Genomic DNA, 22,105 nt, shown 5'->3' on the forward strand with positions numbered 1-22,105 from the left:
GAAGTTCTTTGGAAATCAATAACAAGTGTAGCATCGCGACACCTAGGATGCGCACACGGGGAGAGGGTACTCATATGTGATCCTCCTCTTCTGTCTGATCCAGGTCTTCTGTTGCTACTACTCTTGAGAACCTGGGATTTCAAAACATGCTTTTCTTTTTACCCCCCCCCCCATGTGTGTGGGTCATTTGCATTCAGATGTGTAAGTGCAGGTGCACACATGTCATGATGTACATGTGAAGGGTCAAAGGACAACCACAGGTGTCAGTCATTGCCTTCCACTTTGAGGTAGGGTCTCTTGTCTGCCTCTATGTGAATCAGGTTAGCTGGCCATTGAGTTCTCAGGGATCCTCCCATCAGTCTCCTGGCTCTGCTATGCATCTCTAAGAGCACGGGATAAAGGTGTGCACTATCACAGAGGCCAGGTGGGGTCTGGAGATGTGCACTGAGGTCCTCACACTTACATGGCGAGGGTTTTACCCACTGAGCAATCTCCCCAGCCCCTAAACTTCCCCAGTCTTAATTTTTTGAGACTAGAGAAAGAGGAAGATGGAGAAATGCAACTCACATTTTGTTTAAATCACTGAACCGTTGGTCTCCACTATCTCACTTAGAGAACTCTGATGTGCTCGGGCGTTCATCTATCAACAAAACCATGTGATTTAGTGTGGATGAGCCTGCTGGATGTTTTCCTGCAGTTACTGTCTTCTAGCTGTTTCTATGGCATTTTATTGAACACTTACTATTTATTTTGTCTTGTGCAGCATCTTATATCCGAACAGGTTTTAAACGCTTCAAAAGCTGAAGCCCGCTCCTACTAAGACATAACTGTATTTGTTATTAAGTGTGTGCAGTTAATTGGCTGCTGCCTATCTCTGACAAACACTGAAACCACTGAGGAAGAAAAGGGGAAATGGGAAGAGAGCTCATGCTGGGATGGTTCCTTTTTAATAATGGCATTATCTCAGCAAGTTAAAGATGGGAAATGCCCTTGGCTAGCTGGAGTTTTACATAGTGATTGCTTTCCACACGGCAGCCCTAGGCAGGCTATCAGTTCCACATCAGCTACCTATGAACTCTGATTCTGGCTCACAAGGTTAGGTATGCCCTCCTGGATAGCTGTTGTGTATATCACACACTTTCCCTCCTTGCTGACACTTGGTTGACCCAGACACAACTGTTTCCTGGAATGCTAGGGACTGATAAATAGCAAAGGGCAGGCGATGAAGAAGATACTGCAGTGAAGAGACCTTGGCAGTGGAATCAGAATGGCAGGACACACTTCTCTGCTGCTAATTCTCGATAGGCCAGCCTCCATACAGCCTCCGTGAGGTCTCAGGAGGAGGCAGAAGTCAACATTTCTCCAGTTCTAGACTAGCTTTCTTCCCCAAGCTTAGGTCTCAAGCATTCGACTAGCAGGAGAGATGAATGTACTGACTGACTTGAGAAAGGTACCAGCTGGAAGCAAAGGGGAAAGTAAATAGGAGTTTCACCACCACCCAAGGCAGGGCATTTGCCAGGAAGACCTTGACTCAACGACCTTGGGGCTCCACCAGGGCCTTGCCCTGTCTCATAGCAGGACTTCTATTTCCTCCACGTTCCCAGACAACTTGACCCAGTCAACATAAACAATAGCAGGAAAACCCAGAGTAATGGAACCTTACCTTAAGTTCCAGTTTCCAGAGAAAACACGTAAAGGTCAAACCTGTTTCCATGGTGAGATCCACAGCCTGAGAGCCTTCGAGGGAAACTCCAGTTTGGGTCTTTTTCTATTCATAACCACATGCACACACACTGGGGTTCTCAAGAGCAAAAAACCCAACAGGATATATGTAATTTTACAAATTGGGAATGTGGTCAGCTGGCTCACCACAGCGGAGGGTGTGCGGATCCACAGTGACTGTCAGCAGGCTGGAAAGTAAGGGGATCCAGCAGCTGTTCAGGCTGAGAAGCTGGGTGCCTTAGAACAAGGGAGAGCAAGGCTGGAGCCCCAGTCAAGGCTGGAGGCCTGGGAGCTCCCAGGGAAGCTGCTGGTGAGGGTCCGTGTTCAAAGACAGAGGAAATGTGGAAGCTGGCGCAGAGGCCCAGCGGCAGCCTAAACACACCTCTGGGGAGGAATGACTTGCACATGCGTGCTTCTGCCCTTTCGGGCTCTTTGTTCCATCTCAGCAGCATGTTCAGAACACTGCCCTGTGTCCCACAGAAATACCTAAATGCACCTTTCCAATTCTCTAGGCATTTCTCAGTCCAATCAACCACCATGGGGGGGGGGCAAGAAAGGATAGTAAACTTCTTCATTCTGATCTGTTTCACTTCACTTTATTGCTGCATGGTCTTATGTAGCCCAGACAGGTGTTGAACTCACGTTCCTCCTAACTCCACCACCTGTGTACTGAGATTATACACGTGGCCTCACCACACCTGGCTTCTTTTTATTCATTCAGTATCCCGACTCTGATGTTATCAATTGTGAGTGTATGTCATCTTGGATCACTGAAACCACTGTAGCGTAACCTATCATATGTGCACTGTATTGCCAGTCATTGCAAGATGCACGGTGTTTGAATGATAAAGAATGTGGAGTTAAATGTTTCTAGTTAATGCTTCCTTCATTTTCTTACTGCATAACTTTTAGAAAATCAGGCCAGGTATCATGACTTACACCTGTAATCCCAGATTTGGATGGTAATGGAGAAAAGAGGAGAAAGCTCACTACAAGTTCAAGGCCAACCTTGCCTACGTAGCAAGCTTTAGGTGAGCCAGGACTATACAAAAAGACCCTGTCTCAGAAAACAAAGCAGCTATAATACAAAGTAATAACTAATGTATTTGAGGGAGTTTTCACACACAAGGGCATCTCGCTTGTTCTATGAAGAATATACATTTTTTTAAAGTCGATGTATGTGTTTGTCTTTAGCTGGGCATACAGGCGACCAAACAATAAAGAAATTATAAAATAGAAAGATATATAAAGAATACTGTGGATCCTATCTGACAGCAAATTAAAGAGGTCCCATCAGTATGTCCAAGATAACACGCAGGCAAATAACCCCAAAATTCACCGCACAGATTTGATGACTCTTGCTCTCAAATAAATAAATCTTCAAAGTGATCCCCATAGGTTTGCAATCTAGAAGGCAGACATTTCAGTAATACTAATGAACAAGATCAGTGTATCATAAAGGCCGGGTGACGCTGGCCTTGATTTTTTTTTTTTTTTTGGTTTTTCGAGACAGGGTTTCTCTGCGGCTTTGGAGCCTGTCCTGGAACTAGATCTTGTAGACCAGGCTGGTCTCGAACTCACAGAGATCCGCCTGCCTCTGCCTCCCTAGTGCTGTGATTAAAGGCGTGCACCACCAACGCCCTGCGACCCTGGCCTTGAGAATGAAGGCACTTACTGTTTCCTAGGACCACAAGCCAGAGTCCAGGAAGTGAAAGGCACTGAAAGCCACAGCAAAGCAAAAGGAATTCATTATAACAAAGGCTTTGCTCCTAGGCCTGTGACTCATGATTGAATTTAGATGAATCAGACAGCCAGGTTCTATGCAAGCAAAAGTCAGCCAAAAAAATGCAGAATCTTGCTCCTTCCGTTAGTCTAAGTCTTGATTGGATAAATTATACTGACATTTGAGGAGAATATGAAAATAAATATGGTCATACTAGAGGGGAATTTTAAATATGAAAATAGAAATGTGTCTAATTTTTTTCTTTGCAGGTGTATGTGTATGGTGTGCACATCCTCATGTGTGCACACGTTGTTCGGGTCACATTTACATATGGAGGTTAGAGATTGATGTTGAACGTCTTCTTTGATTGTTTGCCTTATGTATTGAAGCAGAGTTTTGAAATAGAACCCAGAGCTTGCCAATTTAGCTAGTCTAGTTAGCCAACTTGCTTGAAGATCGTATCTCTATCTCTTGAGTGCTTGGGTTAAAGGTGGGCTGCCATGCCCAAGTGCCATTTGGACCAAGTGGCATCTAAGTGGGTGCTGAGTATCTAAGTTATTCCAAGGGGGTAGCTATCACTCAGATCTTTTGTGGAATGCATCTTCTGCGCTAGTTTTAGAGTCCATAGGATAACCTTAGAAAGAACAAATCTTTAAGAGACTTTACAGTGTTCCACACCACCAACTGAACTATCCAAGAGAGTTCTAAGTAGACTTTAAGATCAAGAGTCCAAAGATACCATAAGTTGAGTAAGTGGTCAAAATTTATAATTAGACAGTAAAAAGTGTGTTGTGTAGCTAAATTGTCCAGAATGCCTTCCGTCCTGAAGGCATGTTCATGCCAAAAAAACAAAAACAAAACAAACAAAAAAACACTTTCATTTATTCTATTTCTGTGGATTGAACTCAGGGCCCTAACGCAAGCTACGCAGGTAGAACACCTTGCAGGTTTTAAAAATATTTATAATATCTAATACAATATAAATTAATTAAATAGTAGTATTTTTATTGATAAAATAAGAAAAATACACATGTTCAGTTCATACACAATTTCTCCTCCCTGCCTCCTCTTTCCCTCTGTACCCTTCCGTTCCCAGTAATCCCCCCTTCCCTTTTCATATCTCCAGCATTCTGCTGTCTTCTTCACACTGCTACTTAGACTCACTGACCCCATGTAAGACTTAGGAAGTAAATAAAACCCGTTTCCTCTCCAAAGTTGTAACTAACAATTGCCAGGGGAAGGAGACTCTCCCTGCAGCAAATGCAGCTTTTATGAGTCCTTATGTGTGATGGGCTTTCAGTGATGCTCTCTGTTGACTGACCACTCCTGAAGGAAACCCTGACAACCTCCCTGGTTCACTGAGCCAGACATGGGGACAACTGTTTCTTCAGTATATCCTCAGTGTCCCTTCTGTGGGGAACAGACATTCATTTACATCTCTGCAGTAAGGCATAACTGTCAAGGAGGGAGATTTGAACCTCCCAACTATTCTAACCAATAGTATAATACAGCCATGTGTATAGAGTTCTCCCAACTCACTTCTTTGAGGGTAGAGTGCATGTAACTGAGTAAGCAAAACAACAACAAAAAGCAGGATTACTAAAAACTGTACTATTAACAAGCACTAAGTCTTCCAAAAATATATCTTCCACTGTTTCCTTAAAATTCAGGCTATTTGTTACCTGAAAGACCAACAGTTGCAATAAAGCCCTATGCTTTATACAAAAGCAACACTTAGAACCACTGATATCTTAGGATGAAATTATCTGCCATATAAGTATTCAGAATCAAAAGGCACGCAGAGAGAAGACATACCTGTTGTCAGAGAGAACTGGCACCCGGGGAGACTTGGAAGCTACCTTTTAATCTCTGAACTGAACAATACTCCTCCTCTCATGGGACTACAAGTCCACCTTAAACAATGAGACAGACACGGCTGTGTGGTCCAAGCATTGGTGATTTTTATTAAGAATAACTTTGGTTCTAAGAATTCCACCCTTGATTCTGTAATACTTTTCATTAAAAAAACAATTATACAAGAGCAAATACAAAAAATATTAAATTATGAAAACAAATCCATTAAGGCTCCCTTTATATATATTATGTACACTCAAACGGGTCAAGATTCTCAGAGTAGAAGAATAAAGTCGACTGTTATAGCTTAGAAAGCAAACTACTTTACTAGCAGGAGACTACAAAACACAGATCTATTTTAAGAAAACTACAGAGTGGAAAAATGGAGCCTTTCCCCCCCCTAAAAGTGGCTTAAAGCACAACACTGCTCAGATGTTGACAAGTCCTCGGGGTTTGGACTACACAGTGTTAGGAGCAAGGAAAGAGCGATGGTGTTTTAAAATGCAGACTCTGACAAGCCTCACTACCTGTATGCCCCAGGACCCAGCAGAAGCCATCACTTCGTGCTATTTACAAGTCCTCTTTTGGCCAGACCTATAGCACTAACCACCAAGGAAGATCACAGGTCTGAGTGCAACCAGGAAAGAAATGTGTTTGTGAATGAGTCCCTTGAGTTTAGAAACAGAATCGGCCCTGTTCCTAATGAGCTGGTGATGGCCCTCGAAGATCCTATCACACAGTGGAACTGTTCTCAGGATACACATTGCAAGAGCTAACTTCCAGTTAGATAAAAAGGACTGAGCCGGTCCCAATTTTTCACCCTAACATCTGACATCATTACTCCACACACACAAAGAAAGAATAATCAATGTGCATTGGAGATTTTTTTCCAACAATCAGGAATGAACCTTCTTTTATCAAAAAGAAGGATGACGAAGTTGTCATCCAGTCTTCAAAGGCAAACAATTTTATCTTCAGCATCTCATATTTTATTTAGATAACACTTGCTGATAAGACTAAGAATCCATTTTCACTGTAATCAACTCTCAAGTTTCTCTACCTAGCAGTGCATTATCACCCATCTATTTCTTAATCAAACTTGGATGGAGCTTGGGCCTGTTAACTACCAAACTGGGTGCTCCCAGTGAAAGCCAGCGTCTAGTGTGCCAATCAAGGATTCCAGAGCACTACACCCAGCATTCTGTGCATCATGAAAGTTCGGAAATAGAAGTCTTCAGTGTAGAAATTACTGGCTAAATCATTTCTAGGGAGAAGCACTAAATACAAAAAAAAAATCCCATGCCTGCAGTATAAAATATATTTTGCATGGGAACTTTCATATTATTTCTAACTTAGATGTCTCTTTGAACAGCATGCTAGCTAGCATGAGGAAACTGAGCAGCTCTGCCCGGCCCCTCAGCTTTTCCTGAGAGATGAAGCACAGTAGTCAAGACCATCCCTACCAACAGCATCATGCTGAGAGAGCACAGAACAGTCGTTCTTCACAACAAACAGAGGGGGAAAGAAACACATGATCGCTCATGAGAAATGTTTAAAGCTAAGACTCAAAGACACTCAAAATGTAAAAAGTATAAAGTCTTCCACTAAAACCTCCTAGAAATGGATCTCTATTTGTATCACATTTAGTATCTAATGGCCTCGTCACTCAGTCCTCATGGACAACCCTCTATACTGCTCTCAGGAGAACTCAAAAGATCTGGCCTCACTATGGGACACAGAGGCTGAGTTACACACTCTAGTTCAATCCCCCAAAGAACTAAGGAATTGCTTCATCTAAAAAGACAAGTTGAGCAAGAAATCATAAACTAAAACTGAAGAGAAAGCCTACGGTCATCAAAACAATAAAGGAACAGTCACAATGTGCCTTCTTGGAAGTGGAAAGGCAGCATGTAGCATATCATACTGAGAACCTAGAGAAATTATACCACGTTCGTGATGGGCGCTGACATGTCAAAACTTCTTATCCTATTTCTGAATTTCACTGTCAACCAAGGAAACAGGTATAGTTAAACATAAATGTTAAAGACTAACATCTTCCATTCTTAATTTGTATTGGGAGGGGGGTATACATTAAACAAGAAAATTCTGGGTTCTCAAAATGAAATACAAATATTTGACATGACAGATGAAAAGCATTTTGATACAATCAAAATGATCTCACAGTTAACCAAAGGAAGGATTCCACACAATTTCTTTAGTTTTGAAAAGAACAAGGCTCTGTGTCCCACTAAACTTGGAATGGAAAAAAAGCTGAGTAGCGCAACCCTCAAGTGTTATTCCAGTGTCCACTTTCTAGTTCGCTTGCTTTTGTGTTTTGCTTTGTCTAAAGTCTCTAACCACAGGTGCATGATAACACATGTGCTATGTGCTGGTCAATGTCGTTCATTTGGCGAGTGGGAATAGCAACCGTCAAAGACGATTCATCTAGCATGATACGATGGCAAATCAAACCCGATCCTTTTTGATAGTCAAAATTCGCAGTTGTCTGGGTTCTCTTCCTCAGGACTTTGGCCCAAGACGAGCGCTGCAAAGGTACCTAGACATGGCTCCTACAGCGATGGTGGGGACACGCCAGGTCACAGGCAGCCTGGGCCTAGGACTCTTGGGCCTGGGCCACCTCCTGGCCTGTTCTCCTGAGGTTGCCTTTCACCTTCACAAACTCCGGGGCATTTTCTTGTTCTTCTTGCAATTTCTGCTTCTCCAGTTCAAGCTAAATACATTAAAAAAAATTATTTATATACTGGGAGGCTTTTTAAAAGAATCCCAACTTTCAGGAAAAATATCTATGTGTGTGTGTGTGTGTGTGTGTGTGTGTGTGTGTGTGTGTGTGTTTGAACCGATGCTGGTCAGCGTGATTGGTCTACTTAGCTGGCTTGGTCTAGGATCCCTTGTCTACTTGCAAGTCCTGGAATTCCAGGGTGGCTGCCACAACACATCCACCCCACACTTACATAGATTCTGGGATCTGAATTCAGCTCCTGTTGCCAGCCAGTGCTTTGGGCACTGAACATTCTTCCCACCCCTCTGGTTTGCTTTGGCCTCTAGTGACTCTTTTAGGTTTCTAACAGAAACTGAGTGTCTGCCTTCAATGGGATTTATGCCTTGCACTATATTTGCTCCTTGTTTTTCTCTCAGGGTACACACATGCACATCTGGCCTGCTGGAATTCTGCTTGCCCAGAGTCCAACAACCTAAATCCTCAGAGCTAGACTGTTTTCATCCAAGCTTTACCTGCTCCAACTTCTGCTGCCGCTTTAATAGTTCTATTTCCAGATCAGATTTTTTCTTCTGTGCTTCTTCCTCCTTCAGCTTTATCACTTGGTCCCGTTTTCTCCTCTCCATCACCTTCTGCAATTCTGGTTTATTCTGAGGGGCAAGACCCCTACAAAAAAAAAAAGAGCAGAAGAAGGAGGAGGAAGAGGAGGAGGAGGGGAGGAAGGAAGGAAGGAAGGAAGGAAGGAAGGAAGAGATGGAAAAACCGTTAGCTAATCTTTCAGGAAAAAAAACGTAAACACAGCCACACAAGACACAACAAACCAGTCTATATTTCACACTTCCTAGAAAACCACACACACACACACACACACACACACACACACACACACACACACACCATTCTGGCATCTCTCTTACCTAGATTTTTTTTTTTAAATCACAACAAAATTTTTGAAGTTGTTTAGAGAATGAGGATTTGGTATATTCCACCTCTGATAATAAAGGATACACTGTTAAAATAACATATACATCTCTTCTTTCCCTATCTTCACTAGCAGGTGAAATTGCTGTACATTCTAATGAAAGGAGGGAGATTACTTTTATTATTTTATGGTTTATTTCACAATTACCAAGAATGAACAGGAACAAAACTGCACACAGGGTGTCAAGGAAATTAAATCATTAATCAGCATAATCAAAGTCCATTTGAGTTCCGAGTATCACCTAACCAGGTGGGTGTGAAGGCATACTGTAATTTCAGCATACAGAGGTCAGAGCAGGATACTAGCCTGGGTTACATAATAAATGCTGTTTCAAAAAAAATCCAAAAGTATCATAAAGGAAAATGAATTAAGACTTCCTCAGTTTTGTGAATAATAAGGTCTCAATATTAAACTATAGACAAAATTAAATTTTAGGACTAAGAACTTAATTATATGAATAATTTAAATTTCAGACATCTCCCTATATATTTCACTGGCAAAAATAACTCCAATTATTAATAATTTTTTTCTGGGTTATACCAAAGTTGCCAAGCAAACTTTGATGTATGATTAAGCTGATATCCACTGCAATACAGAAATGGGCTTAGCTATGTTATTCATTTTCTGCTCAAAAACTTTACAAAATGGAGATGGTAAGATAAAATATTTAGTGACAGAAAATATTAGAAAAAAATGGTCCTTCTGTGATAACAGTCAAGAACACATATACATACACACACACACACACACACACACACACATATATATCTTAAATTTTACGCCAGCACATCAATTAACTTTCTTATTTTTTCATTTTTTAAATATTTTTTCATTTAACTTCCTATGTCGATGAGAAAGTAAAGAACCACCTGTAGCCTTGCTAAATCCCCAGAACAGACTTCAGACTTGATGTCAAGACTAAAATTTGCCTCTCTGAAGTTTGGAAATCAACCCTTCAGCCCTAGAAAGGAAACGGTAGGCTCTCCTCATGAGCTCTGACAGCTATACAAACAACAATGGCCAACCACGTCAAGACTGACCAGTGATCAAAGACTGACCAGAGACCAAGTTCCTGGTGGGCAAGTGTACCTAAGACCAAGCAGTTCCCACAGAGCAACCTATGACTGTTACAGTGAACAGAGCCGATTAGTGTGTGCTTGTTGCAGGAGGTCCTTCCGCTCCTCCAGCCTATAGCCGCTGAGATACCAGCCCATTGGGGCGTGGTCTCTCTCCCTTTAAAAAAGCGGCCACTTCCCTCTCCTCTCTCTCTTCACTTCCTGCTCCGCTGGCGACTAGACTCCCTTCCTGGTTGCGCAGAGGGCTGTTGTCTGGGACGGTGATCTGTAAGTTTTTTCCCCTTTAAATAAATACCATCCTATTAATCATAATTCCAAACTGGTGTGGCATTGTTTGCGACTTACGCCTCCATGTGCTCAAGCACATGTGCATGTGGACGTGTGCATGTGAGGGCAGGTGCCCAAGGAGAACCAGCACACAACATCTCCTGCAGCTGGAGTTACATTAATGCCTGACAGGAGTGCGAAGATCCAAACTTAGGGCCTCTAGAAGAGCAGCAAGTGCTCTTAACTGCCAGACCTCCAGTCCCAAGCACAGCCAGTCTTTAAAATTAAGACTAGTATTTTATGCCAAAAGGTCGTGAAATACATCAATTGTCATAGAATTAAAAGTTGAATGCATGTCCCAGACTCTCCTCTTTAAGCAAACTGCAAAAGCATCATTTATGGTGTATTCTTGTGGTAGGTATTGTAGTTTGGATCTGAAATCCCCAACACATTCTCAGGATTGGATTAAATCCTATGTTTATTTCATTCCTATTATGCGATGTTGAGATTTAAAATTTTCAGATGCTGATTATGAAGATACTGAGCAAGCTTTTGCATCAATGGATACTGAGAAGGAAGATTAAATGACAATGACGTCCTCTATATATACATAATATATACATTATTTTAATTTAAAAAGGGAGATTTGGAGGCTTTAAAATTTTTTATTACAGTGGGTGGACCAACCCCTCGCGGACCTGACTTCCTTGCTCATATTCTCCCTCCTTCTGCTCTCAACTGGACCTTGGGAGCTCAGTCCAGTGCTCTGATGTAGGTCGCTGTCTCTATCTCCATCCATAGCCGGACGAAGGTTCTATGGTTATTCAAGATAGTCATCAGTCTGACTACGGGACAGGCCAGTTCAGGCACCCTCTCCTCTACTACCCAAGGACCTAGCTGGGGACATCCCGTGGACACCTGGGAACCCCTCTAGAGCCAAGCCTCTTGCCAACCCTAAAATGGCTCCTTAATTAAGATATCTTCTTCCCTGCTCCCATATCCGCCCTTCCTCCATCTCAACCATCCCACTCCCCCAAGCTCTTCCCAATCCTCTCCTGATCTAATGGGAGACCACCAAAGCCAGCTGGACTGGGACTGAATGAGCGTGTGATCAAACCTGACTCTCTCAATGTGGCTGACAATGGCGGCTGACTGAGAAGCCAATGATAATGGCACTGGGATTTGTCTCTACTGCATGTACTGGCTTTTTGGGATCCTAGTCTGTCTGGATGTTCACCTTCCTAGGCCTGGATGGAGGTGGGAGGGCCTTGGACTTCCCACAGGGCATAATACCCTGCCCTCTCTTAGGACTGGAGAAGGGCGAGTGAGGGAGTGGGAGGGAAAGGGGAGGGGAGGAAGTGGAAATTTTGAATGGTATTATTTATAAAGCAATAAAAATTTAAAAATTATTACATATACTTGTTTGTTTTTCTGTATTTGTATGTGTGTGTGCTCATACATGCCGCAGTATGCACAAAGTGCTGGACTCCCCTTTCTCCTGCTATGTGTGTGCATCAAGGACTAACTTGAGTCCTCAGGCTTGACAGCAAGCATCTTTCCCCACTGAGCCAGCTCACTGACCCTGTGAGGCATTTTTAAGGCAGTTCTCCACCCCAGCGCAGCTTCCCTACCAGCGCTGATGACTCCTGCCCCAGGAACTCTCTATAAGCATTTCTCTCCTCCTGCCTGGGTCATGGGATTGGGACTTTGTTGGTTTTGGCGCCAGCACAAGCAAGCCAGCTGCTGGTATAAAATTCCAAAAGAAAAAAGTGGGGGAGGGGTCACCGAGTTAAAGTCTAAGAAGCATTTTAGATGAAAAGTTAATGAAGTTTGTGAAAAAGAAGATAAAGCCACAGTCCATCCTAATTTTACCGAATACACATTTTCTAGATTACAGGTTACAAACTACTCTGCCAAAATATTATTAGCAGCTTGGATGATACTGATGCTAAGTATAGGACTCAGAGCAACCAGACCTGCCTGTCTCTCTCTTTTAAACATTATTCTTTGTTGTTTCTTTGGGAATTTTATACCATGCTTCCCAATCCCACTCACCTCCCAGTCCCTCCATACTCACCCATCTCACCCCTGCAGCATGTTCCCCCAAATTAATTAATAACAAAACAAACAAGCAAACAAACCACCTCATTCCTTTGTCTTTCCATCGCCTCTTCATTCATCCCACTGGCATTGGGAACTGTGGTGTGTCATGCACTATACACTTTCCAATCAGCCCCACCCGCAAATGTTCATTGCAATGAGTCACTGGTCTGGTTCAAGTCCTCTGACACACCATCATCACTGAACCCTCACCGAAACTCCTCTCAGATATCCTGTGGCTATTGTTCTGCAGGGCTAGTTTCTTCACGTGCTCCAGCAGGTCCTACATGGGGTAGATGATATGGTGGGCCAACCCAAGGCCCAGGATGTGGGTCTGGATGGTAGCTGAGCTGGTCGGTCTGGGCCACTGGAAGTGCTCCCTCAGGTAAGGGGCAGAGCCAGTTCTCCTAGCTCCATGCCATAGGGCCAGCTCTCCCAGTCCCATGGTAAGGGATGGGGTCAGCTCTCCAATGGAGGGTGGGGCCAGTTCTCATGCTGCAGTAGGGTCAGTGAGGAGCAGGGCAGCTCCGCACAGCCCTCGGAGTCCAACATACATGGTTCCTATGATCTCCTGTAGTAACATGGGCCATGGACATCATCACAGACCCCAACTGCAGCAGGAGCACAGGCTCACACATGCCCCTTGGCAGCAGTTCAGGCCTGGATGTAACCATGGCCCTGGTGGCAGCACAGGCCACCCAAATTAGTATGGCCCCAGCAGCAGCAAGGCCCTAAGACACCAACATGGTCTCAGGTGGCTGTCTAGACCCTGAGCAAAGACCCTGGTGACCACAGGAGTTACAGACATCTGATGATGTTACAGACTTGCTGACGCTGGGCCACAGATCCAGACATGGTCCATGGTAACAGCCTGCACTGCCATCCAGATCAGCATGGCCCTCAGACGTAACATAGCCACAGGCTGCAGCCCAGACCTCCGGCATCCATGTGACCTTTGGTGGTACAGAGCCTGCTGTGGTAGGACCATGGACCCAGACACGGTCCTTGGTAGCAGTGCATGCCACTCAAGTTGCCATAGCACCCATGGCAGCATGACCCTCAGGCACCAACAAAGCCCCAGGTTGTGGCCAGACCTATGACACTGGCATAGCCTTCGATGGTATCATGAGCCCTGGACAGCAACACAGCCCCTGGGTGTGAGAAAGCCACTGACCCAGACATGGCTCTCAGCAGCAGTCCTGGCCCGCCTGACACCATGACCTCAAATGATAGCACAGGCCACCAAAATCAGCATGGCCCCAGTGGCAGCATGGCCCTTGGGTACCAACATGGCCACCAGGTCCTGGCCTAGACCTGGGCATCAATGTGACCTTTGGTAGCAGCGCAATGTGGAAAGGTAATGGGCTTTGAGTTTCGAGAGAAACGGTATGATCATAGTTCACTGTGTAATCTGAACTGCCTTGAGATACTGGCCAAGCTGCCTCTCTTGAGATTTGTCATTTATATAGTGAAGAAAAAGAAAGCCTTTAATAGAAAATTGATTAATAATAATATCCATTGAAATAAGTACATATGAGTGATAAAATGGACCCCATCCCACCTTCCCTATTCACGTGGCACCATCACACATGCACACTGCTGATTCCTTGAAAGATTCTGATGACCAAAAGTGCATTTAATAGTTTGGGGGGAGCATTTTTTAAATTAAAAAAAAAAAGAATCTATTTCGCCTTCTGTAGAAGATACAGCAGGTTTTTCAATGTAAAAATCTTACATTATTAGGCAATACATAACTGGTTTTAGGATAAAAACTTGTTTATTAGCTTTTATTTATCTTCTATATCATATATTCTTTAGATACCATGGATTTTTTAATTTCTAAATTTTAGTGCCAAATAATGGCTTGATATATGTAATACATATGTTCTGTTTGGTTCGTGGGTAACCAGTCTTGATTACTGGCTCACGATGTGATGAAAGTCTGTTCTCAATACAAATATTTTACCTTATCCATTCCATGTGAATTAGAGAAACTCAGAAAGCCCAACTAAGGGCTAAGGACTCTCTCAAGATCACAAAAGGGGTTTGGAATAAAAGGGGAGAGAAATAAAAGATTCCAGCTGTTTATAGAGATTAAGCCAATACTATAAATTAGAAAAAGAGGCAAGCAAATGAGAGGAATCAGGCAATTAATGTAAGTCAAACATGGGAGACTTGATTTTTGCATAGCTACACACTTTAATCCCCCAAATTAGCCTGAGTTGAACTTGCTTTGAGCATCTTTCTTTGGAGCTTCTTGTAGATCTTTTCATGAAGGCTTAGCAGAGTCATAGGGATGAGTAACCTACAATCTCACAGATCTGAAAACAATCTTATGTAAGCTTACTCATTCTTCAATAAAGTGACCCTGCATCTATAACTATCCCTGTGCACTGGTCTATTCTAACGCCACTTAAAAAGCAGAGGACCTTGGCTGGAAAGATGACTCAGTGGGTAGATGGACTGCCGTGTAGGCATTAAGTACTTGAGTTTGAATTCCCCAGAACTCACAACTACAAAAAAAAATCCCGTTGCAGTAGCAAGCACCTGTAACCCCAGTCCTAGGATGTGGAGAGATGTGGAGACAGAAGGGTCCTAAGAGCTTGCTGGCCAGCCCGTCCACCAACCAGACAGCTCCACATTGAGTGAGACACCTTGTTTAAAGCAGGAAAAGGTGGGAAAGCCCTGATGTCAACCTCATCTCTACACATGCCTTCCCACACACTACACATAACACGCAATAATAAGTAAACAAACGTATAGCAGGATCCAGTCCCAGAATCCAGAGGCATTCAGGCCGAGATGGAAGTAACAGTCTGCAAAGGAAGACTAGAGGTATTTTGCTTCCTTTCTAAAAATTCAAGGGAAAGAGGAAAACGATGTAAAACTACATAAAAGAAACCAATAAAGACACGAAGAAGAATATTCTTATCTGTTAAGTCTAGGAAGTCTCCACAACTAGGAAACATTAGCACGGGCAGGATGTAAATCTGATTCCTACACTTTCCAAAATGTCAGAGATTTAAAATTATAAAACATTTCTCTTCTGCTTAGGACACTCTCTCCCACCCTTAACCCAGCCTCTTCCACCCACGTTTGAAAATAGCATGCGTGGGCTCAGCAAGTGAAGGCACTTGCTGCCACGTTCTACACCAAGTTCAATCCCTAGGACCCACATGGTGGAAGGAGAGGTCTCCAAGTTGTCCTCCAGATGCACGAACACAAGCACAAAGAAAATAAATAATAATGCTCCTTAAAATATGCATACATTTGGTAAGGGACAGTGTAAAACCCCAGCAGTGGCAGCCACACCTGCAGAAGCTTTGTGGAGAGACAGCTCTGGGATATTCATTAAAAGGATGCCTTTAATATGGCAGACAAGCAAACAATCCCTTGAAGCCTTTGTAAACACAATTAAAATAAAACCTGGTTACCTTAAAAATTCTTGGAGGAAAACAATGCTCAGGAAACTGTCATACCTTTTTTGATTCATAAGGAGCTCTCTGTGGAGGTCTTGATGTTTTCGGGATGTTTTGACAGGGTTGATTAGTTTCTGGGGCCTAATTAGTTCAGGATTGTCATCCTCTATGTAGTCTGGCTCAGCCATGATGTTTCTTGGATTGAGATAGAAGTCTCTGGGGTCAGTGTCCTCAAGCGGGCTGTCTGAAACACAAAGAGAAGGTACATTTATTTGATGCTCAGGCCCTAAGAGCTGTGCCCAGTCTGTCATACTAGGACATGCTGTCTTCCGGTGTCTATTTCAGGGACATCATCAATTAAGCCTAAGGATTAGAAAGCAACAGGGCAAAATAAAACCTCACTTCTCCGACCTCACTCCTCTCCATGCCAATCACACCCTGAGTTCCAGTCACATAAGACACTTTCTGCCCCCACACTGCAAGGCAAGCTCACAAGAAACACTTGGGTACCAGCTCTTTCCTCAACCTCAGCAAATGAATCCGCACTACCCGAGCCTGCAAGGAGACAAAGCTTCTAGCACTCGCATGGCTAGCAGGCAGCCTGTTCCCTTCCATCCACTCATCTATTCTCCGGGCTAGGACTGAGGGAGAGCCAAGGAAGGGAAGGCAGGTGACCTTGCAGCAAGATCCCTTTGGGGACATATAGAGAACACGTCTCTGGAGTACAGCAGAACAACATGCTGGCATACTTGAGCAGCGCCACTGAACCCCTTGTCTGAGGCTTCCTCCCTGGCTCTCTCCAGGCCTTGCTGGAGCTGTCCACTCTATGGCTCCAGTGTTTGCACCCCCTTCATGGAGAGGCATCTATCTGTCTCTCCTTTCTTAGACACCTGTAACTATGCAGGGCTGTGTGCAACATGCAGTGGGTGTTGTGACTACTATTTCATGACAGAAGACAAATCCCACTGGGGGCTGGAGCAAGAGGACCAGGACTGGCTGCACAGTAGAAGCCAGGCCCGGGCTGGCATCAGTAAAAACCTGCCATGCATGCCAAATACATTCCTTGGTGCTGACCCCATCCCTCCTCCCTGCCCTCAGAATAAACCAGATGAATATTTCATAATAATTAACAGGAGATTTGTGCTTGACTGTCCCAGTTCAGTGACTTTGATTTTCAAACTCAAAATCAGATAAGGACCGGGCTACAACTGAGTATCCCAACCTTACCTTCTCTGGAAAGCACACGGTGATAACTACTAACTCCGGTTATTACAGCTTACCACTGGGTCAGAGAACAGTGAATGTATGGGAAGAAGAGCCACACCTAAATGGTTCATATCCAGCACTACTGCCTTCCTGAACATACACACCACGACACAATCCAGACACAGAGTAATCACAGGTTTCTGTCCATTCTCTGCAAGGACAAGGGCCACCTCTCCTCCAGTTCTAATCCCCAGTCCCCTCAGGTACATGGAAGATGGTGAATTAACACTGAATATATGGAAATTTGTACTACAAAGAATGAAAAGAGCTCCTCCATGAACGAGCTCTTAGTTAGTCCAATGTCAGCTTCTACCTTTACTTCTGCCATGAAGCCACCCAGCACAGATGGTTAAGGGAGGGGTGGGCTAAGTGGAGGTGGAGAGAGGAGAGAATGCAGGATCTATCCACAGACTCCAGGGCAGACACTGGGGAAGAGCAAACGTATTCAGTGACAATCAAAGCAGGAGTCTGAGTTTCAGAGCTCGTCTCCCTGACACCCGCACTGTCACCAGTGGGCTAGGTACTAAGCACCAAAGCCAAAACTAGGCAAAGTGACAGCCAGCGACCACCAGCACCTCAGTAACAGCACATGCAGGTACAGAGCCACATCCCACTCCAATGGCCCTAGAAACGAAAGACTCAGGCTCTTTGACAAACAGAAGAACAAAACTTAATGTCTTGTTAGTGCTTATACTGCTAATGACATACAGCTAAAACCAAATTGCAAGTCCATTACTCTCAAAACCTAGGTATGCCAAACTGCAACACCTAATGTTTGTTTAAGGCAAATGCTGTAAAAAGATCCAAAAATTAACATGAAAATAAACATATTAGACACCCATAGAATAAGTCAAGTAAAATAGAAAATTAACTATAGCTGCATCAATTTAAATATTTGAAGTAACATTGCATTTAATATTAAGGCTCAAAGCTACAAAATGAGGAAAACATAAAAAGGAACCCACACATTCCCTAGGTGCTGATAGAACTCCTGCAACCTTAACCAGAAAGAGAAATACAGACCTTGTATATAGGGAGTGAGGGAGCCCATCATAGCTAGCCTGACTTTAGCACCGCTGCTCCTGGGAAAATATGACTCTGTGCTTGAAATCTCAAATGCACAAGGCACAGCTCTCCAGTCCTGACCTGTCTAAAAGAGCCCAGAGCAGATTCATTCTAGTTAATCAGTAGACAAAGCAAGCCACCTGTTTCCATAAAAGGACCTGCTTCTCTACTCCAAGCCATGACATCCATTCAATGCAGAAGAGACTCCAAAGGTCAAAGTTACAAAGGAAGGAAGGCTGGGAATGGACTGAGGCAGACAAGGAGAGAATAGGGCAGCCTCACCTCCAGGTGAGAGGAGACTTGGGTTGGACACTAGAGTACAAGTGGGTGGCCAGCGCAGGTGTTTATGACGTCCCTTTCAGACTTTAGCTTCAGAAGGCCTCCTCCCTGACAGCAATCGTGGGATGAGACGTTCAGGGGGGCTCCTGCTAGACAGACAAGACCCTGAGGCAGTGGGGTGGAGCTCCATGAGTTCTTCTCTAACCAGAGCAAACACTGTCTTTAATTTTCTCTGTCTTCGAGTAGGGGAGTGGGCACAGGAGCTCCAAGTCCCATGCATAGACCCTGAGCCTTCTGAGACCCAGGCAGTAGGCGTGTGCAATGTACCTCCTGCAAACTACTGTACAGGAGGTGGAAAGGGGGTGAACTAGCCTGAGGCAGCTCCTCCCTGTACCCTCATGGTTGTACCACAGAGTGGCTGATGCAGGAACTAGATAGGGTCACTTCTTCACTTCCTGGAGCCACGACAAGAGGAAAGAGGAGGCCATCTCTATGGTTTTCCTACCTGACTCTTTCCTCTGTCAGCCATCCTGTTCACAGTCACCCAAGGCCGACAACAGAATCCTGGACATATGGCAATATGTCTGTCTTGCAGGGCCCGTGCTCTGACTGAAGTAGCACAGGCACTATGTACTGTACCTTCATTGTCCTTGGCTGTCCGCCACCAGGCAGCCTGGGCCACTGCTGATCCCTCTAGCAGATATGATAGTCCTTTGCTATTCTGTACACCAATCCTCACACCAAACCATATCTCATTTGGCCTCTCGGATGCAGACACACATACGCCACTGTTTTCCAGAAAGCTTTTCCTAATTTGCTGACTATAATTAAACTCTGGCCTCCAACAGCTATGGAACCATCTTCCCTCCCTTTTTCTAGTATGCACCAACTATGCATTACAGAAACATCTGCATGTAACTTTTCATTGCTTTATTGCAAAGACTGTATCTCTTGACATTCTTCAGTCACCTTGGATTTGTTATATGAACATTTATTAAAAGTAACCAAGTCAGGGGTAAGACACCAGTAGAGGGAGCCCCTGAGCTACTTGACTTGGCATCTTGGACCTGTGCTCAAAGTAGGGTGAAAAGCCAGGTGGGACTGATATTGAGGTCTTTAATCCATTTGGACTTGAGTTTTGTGCATGGTGATAGATATGGATCTATTTTCATTCTTCTACAGATCAACATCCAGTTTTGCCAGCACAATTTGTTGAAGATGCTCTCTTTTTTCCATTGTATACTTTTAGCTCCTTTATCGAAAATCAGGTGTTCATAGGTTTGTGGGTTAAAGTCGGGGTCTTCTATTCGATTCCATTGGTCGACTTCTCTGTTTTTATGCCAATACCAAGCTGTTTTCAATACTGTAGCTCTGTAATAGAGTTTGAAGTCAGGAATGGTAATGCCTCCAGACGATCCTTTATTGTGTAAGATTGTTTTGGCTATCCTGGGTTTTTTGTTTTTCCATATAAAGTTGATTATTGTCTTCTCCAGATCTGTGAAGAATTTTGATGGGATTTTGATGGGGATTGCATTGAATCTATAGATTGCTTTTGGTAGAATTGCCATTTTTACTATGTTGATCCTTCCAATCCAAGAGCAAGGGAAATCCTTCCATTTTCTGGTGTCCTCTTCAATTTCTTTCTTCAAAGACTTAATGTTCTTGTCAAATAGATCTTTCACTTCCTTGGTCAGAAAAAAAAACAGCCAGGAGGGTTCTTCACTGAGCATCAAGCAACCAAAAAGGCCGAGAGAGTAAAGATGTGATAGAAAAGTCTGGAAGTCAAGAGGGGTATTTTCCTTACACAAAGTATCTCTTCTAGACATTAACACAAGATATTCTCATCATACTGATGTTAGTGGACCATAAAATCAGGTTTTCTGTTGTTATTGTTGCTGCTGCTGTTTTGTCTATCAAATATGAAGTCAAGGAAAGAAAAATCAGTGCTGGCTCAATTAAGGAAAAATAGAATGCGTTGAGATCTTAGTCAAGGCTTAATTTCCTTGACTTCAGCTCTCCGCCTGTCTTTGAAAATGAATGAAATAATGTGAAAGGAACCTGTTTATTACCTAGGCATCCTCTTTGATCCCTGCCATGAATATGAGTACTTAAGTCAGAGCTATTACTAGCCAAGCTATAGCCAATACCATTACCTATTTTATCTAGAGGTGTAACTCATTTCTTTTGACCATATTTTCTTTCAAACCATAAATTCAAATTAACAATGCACAGGGGTGTATTCCATTCACATTTAAGTGTGTGCATGACATTTATATGTGAAGGACAAAGGATAAATTTAGGAGTCATTCCTCAAGAGCTCTTCACCTTGCTTTGATGCAGGGTCTCTCACACAGGACTCATCAATCAGGCTAGGCTGACTGGCCAGTGAACCCCAAGGGACACCCTATCTCTGCCTCCTACTGCTGGAGTTACTGGTGCACACACGCCACTACACCCAACATTCTATGTGTCTGGGGAGCATGCTCAGGTTCTCATGTTTGACAATAAGCATTTTTAACTATCAAGTGTTTTCCCCAGCCCAACATTCAGTAGCTCTCAGACCACCATGCTACAAGCAAAAGACCCTTCCAGGAAATGGTAAAAGGTCTGTCTATCACACTATCGAGGTACAGATCTAGACACTATCGGGGTATCATGGCTCCAGACAATGTCTTTCCGAGTTAAATAATGATTCCCACTAAAAACATGGAGCCAAGAGAAGAGGCTGAGATTCACTATCAGGCTATTCTGGTCCCATCTTTGCACATCTGTACATAAAACACATAAAATGCAAAGACTAACCTGCATGGTTTGAAAATTAGAATTTACAAATTATGACAGTTTTCATTTGCCCAAATAACAAAAAAATCCAATTCTATCTAGAAACCTTTAGACTTGAATCCTAGCTTAGAGAGTTACCTCTTTTGTGGCAATGGATATACAAGATGCATATACATATACATAAGGCACACCAGAGCCAATCGACACCAAGCAACTAAACTTTTGAACTGTAGCAACTACTCCTGGAATGCTGAAAGTATCCTGAGGCATTCTTTCCGAGAATCTATCCCCCATACTGGCTCTAGAAGATTCTGGCAAGTGCTAGCAACTCTGAGAAACCCAAGATGCCTAAGACTGTAGACTGGCAAACTCAGGCCTGGGTCAGCCTGAAAACCGGAAGGTGTTTCTTGGATCCATGGCAGTCTCCTCCCTCTGCCCCCAGATTCCCAGACAGACAGGAAAATGAGTTAGTGCAGGACTCTCTCCAGCGGCACTGGCCTCATCTGCCGATGTCTTGAACAGCCTGGCCTTAAAGTAAACCTAAAAACTCAGTGTGGGACCAGGAGCCATCATCTGATACCCAAAGGCATCTGACAAATGCTTGGAGGACCTATGAACACAAACCTGCTATGTGAATGCTTGGGGAACGACACCCACCCCTCTGGGATTATCTGCGTAAACACAACAGGGTCACTTTTCATATCCTGCCAAGCTCTACTACTTTAGAGGAGCGTTCCCAAGTGGCCCATTTAAAGCAGCGATGAAATCTTGACCAATTTTCTCTCAATATGTTGCTGTCCAAATGCCACACAATGACGTTCTTGGGAAAATGTC

The 22,105-nt window shown here is 43.7% G+C and overlaps 1 protein-coding gene across 4 annotated transcripts in view; it reads right to left on the reverse strand.

Annotated features, from left to right (window-relative positions):
* Positions 1 to 5,384: 5,384 nt before the first annotated feature.
* The window catches only part of Fam107b (family with sequence similarity 107 member B), a 227,721-nt gene continuing 211,000 nt past the window's right edge, over positions 5,385 to 22,105 (reverse strand). For 3 of the 4 annotated variants that reach the window (XM_075970468.1, XM_075970471.1, XM_075970469.1), the window contains 3 exons: positions 15,941 to 16,124; positions 8,552 to 8,702; positions 5,385 to 8,030 (listed from right to left, as the gene is read on the reverse strand). In XM_075970468.1, coding sequence (XP_075826583.1) covers positions 7,914 to 8,030; positions 8,552 to 8,702; positions 15,941 to 16,124 — 452 coding nt within the window. In that variant the 3' untranslated portion in view covers positions 5,385 to 7,913. Of the gene's footprint in view, positions 8,031 to 8,551; positions 8,703 to 15,940; positions 16,125 to 18,169; positions 18,293 to 22,105 lie in introns of those variants that run through there. The other variant, XM_075970470.1, reaches the window with a different exon arrangement.

This window comes from Microtus pennsylvanicus, chromosome 4 (genome assembly GCF_037038515.1).
Source record: "Microtus pennsylvanicus isolate mMicPen1 chromosome 4, mMicPen1.hap1, whole genome shotgun sequence".
NCBI lineage: Eukaryota > Metazoa > Chordata > Mammalia > Rodentia > Cricetidae > Microtus > Microtus pennsylvanicus.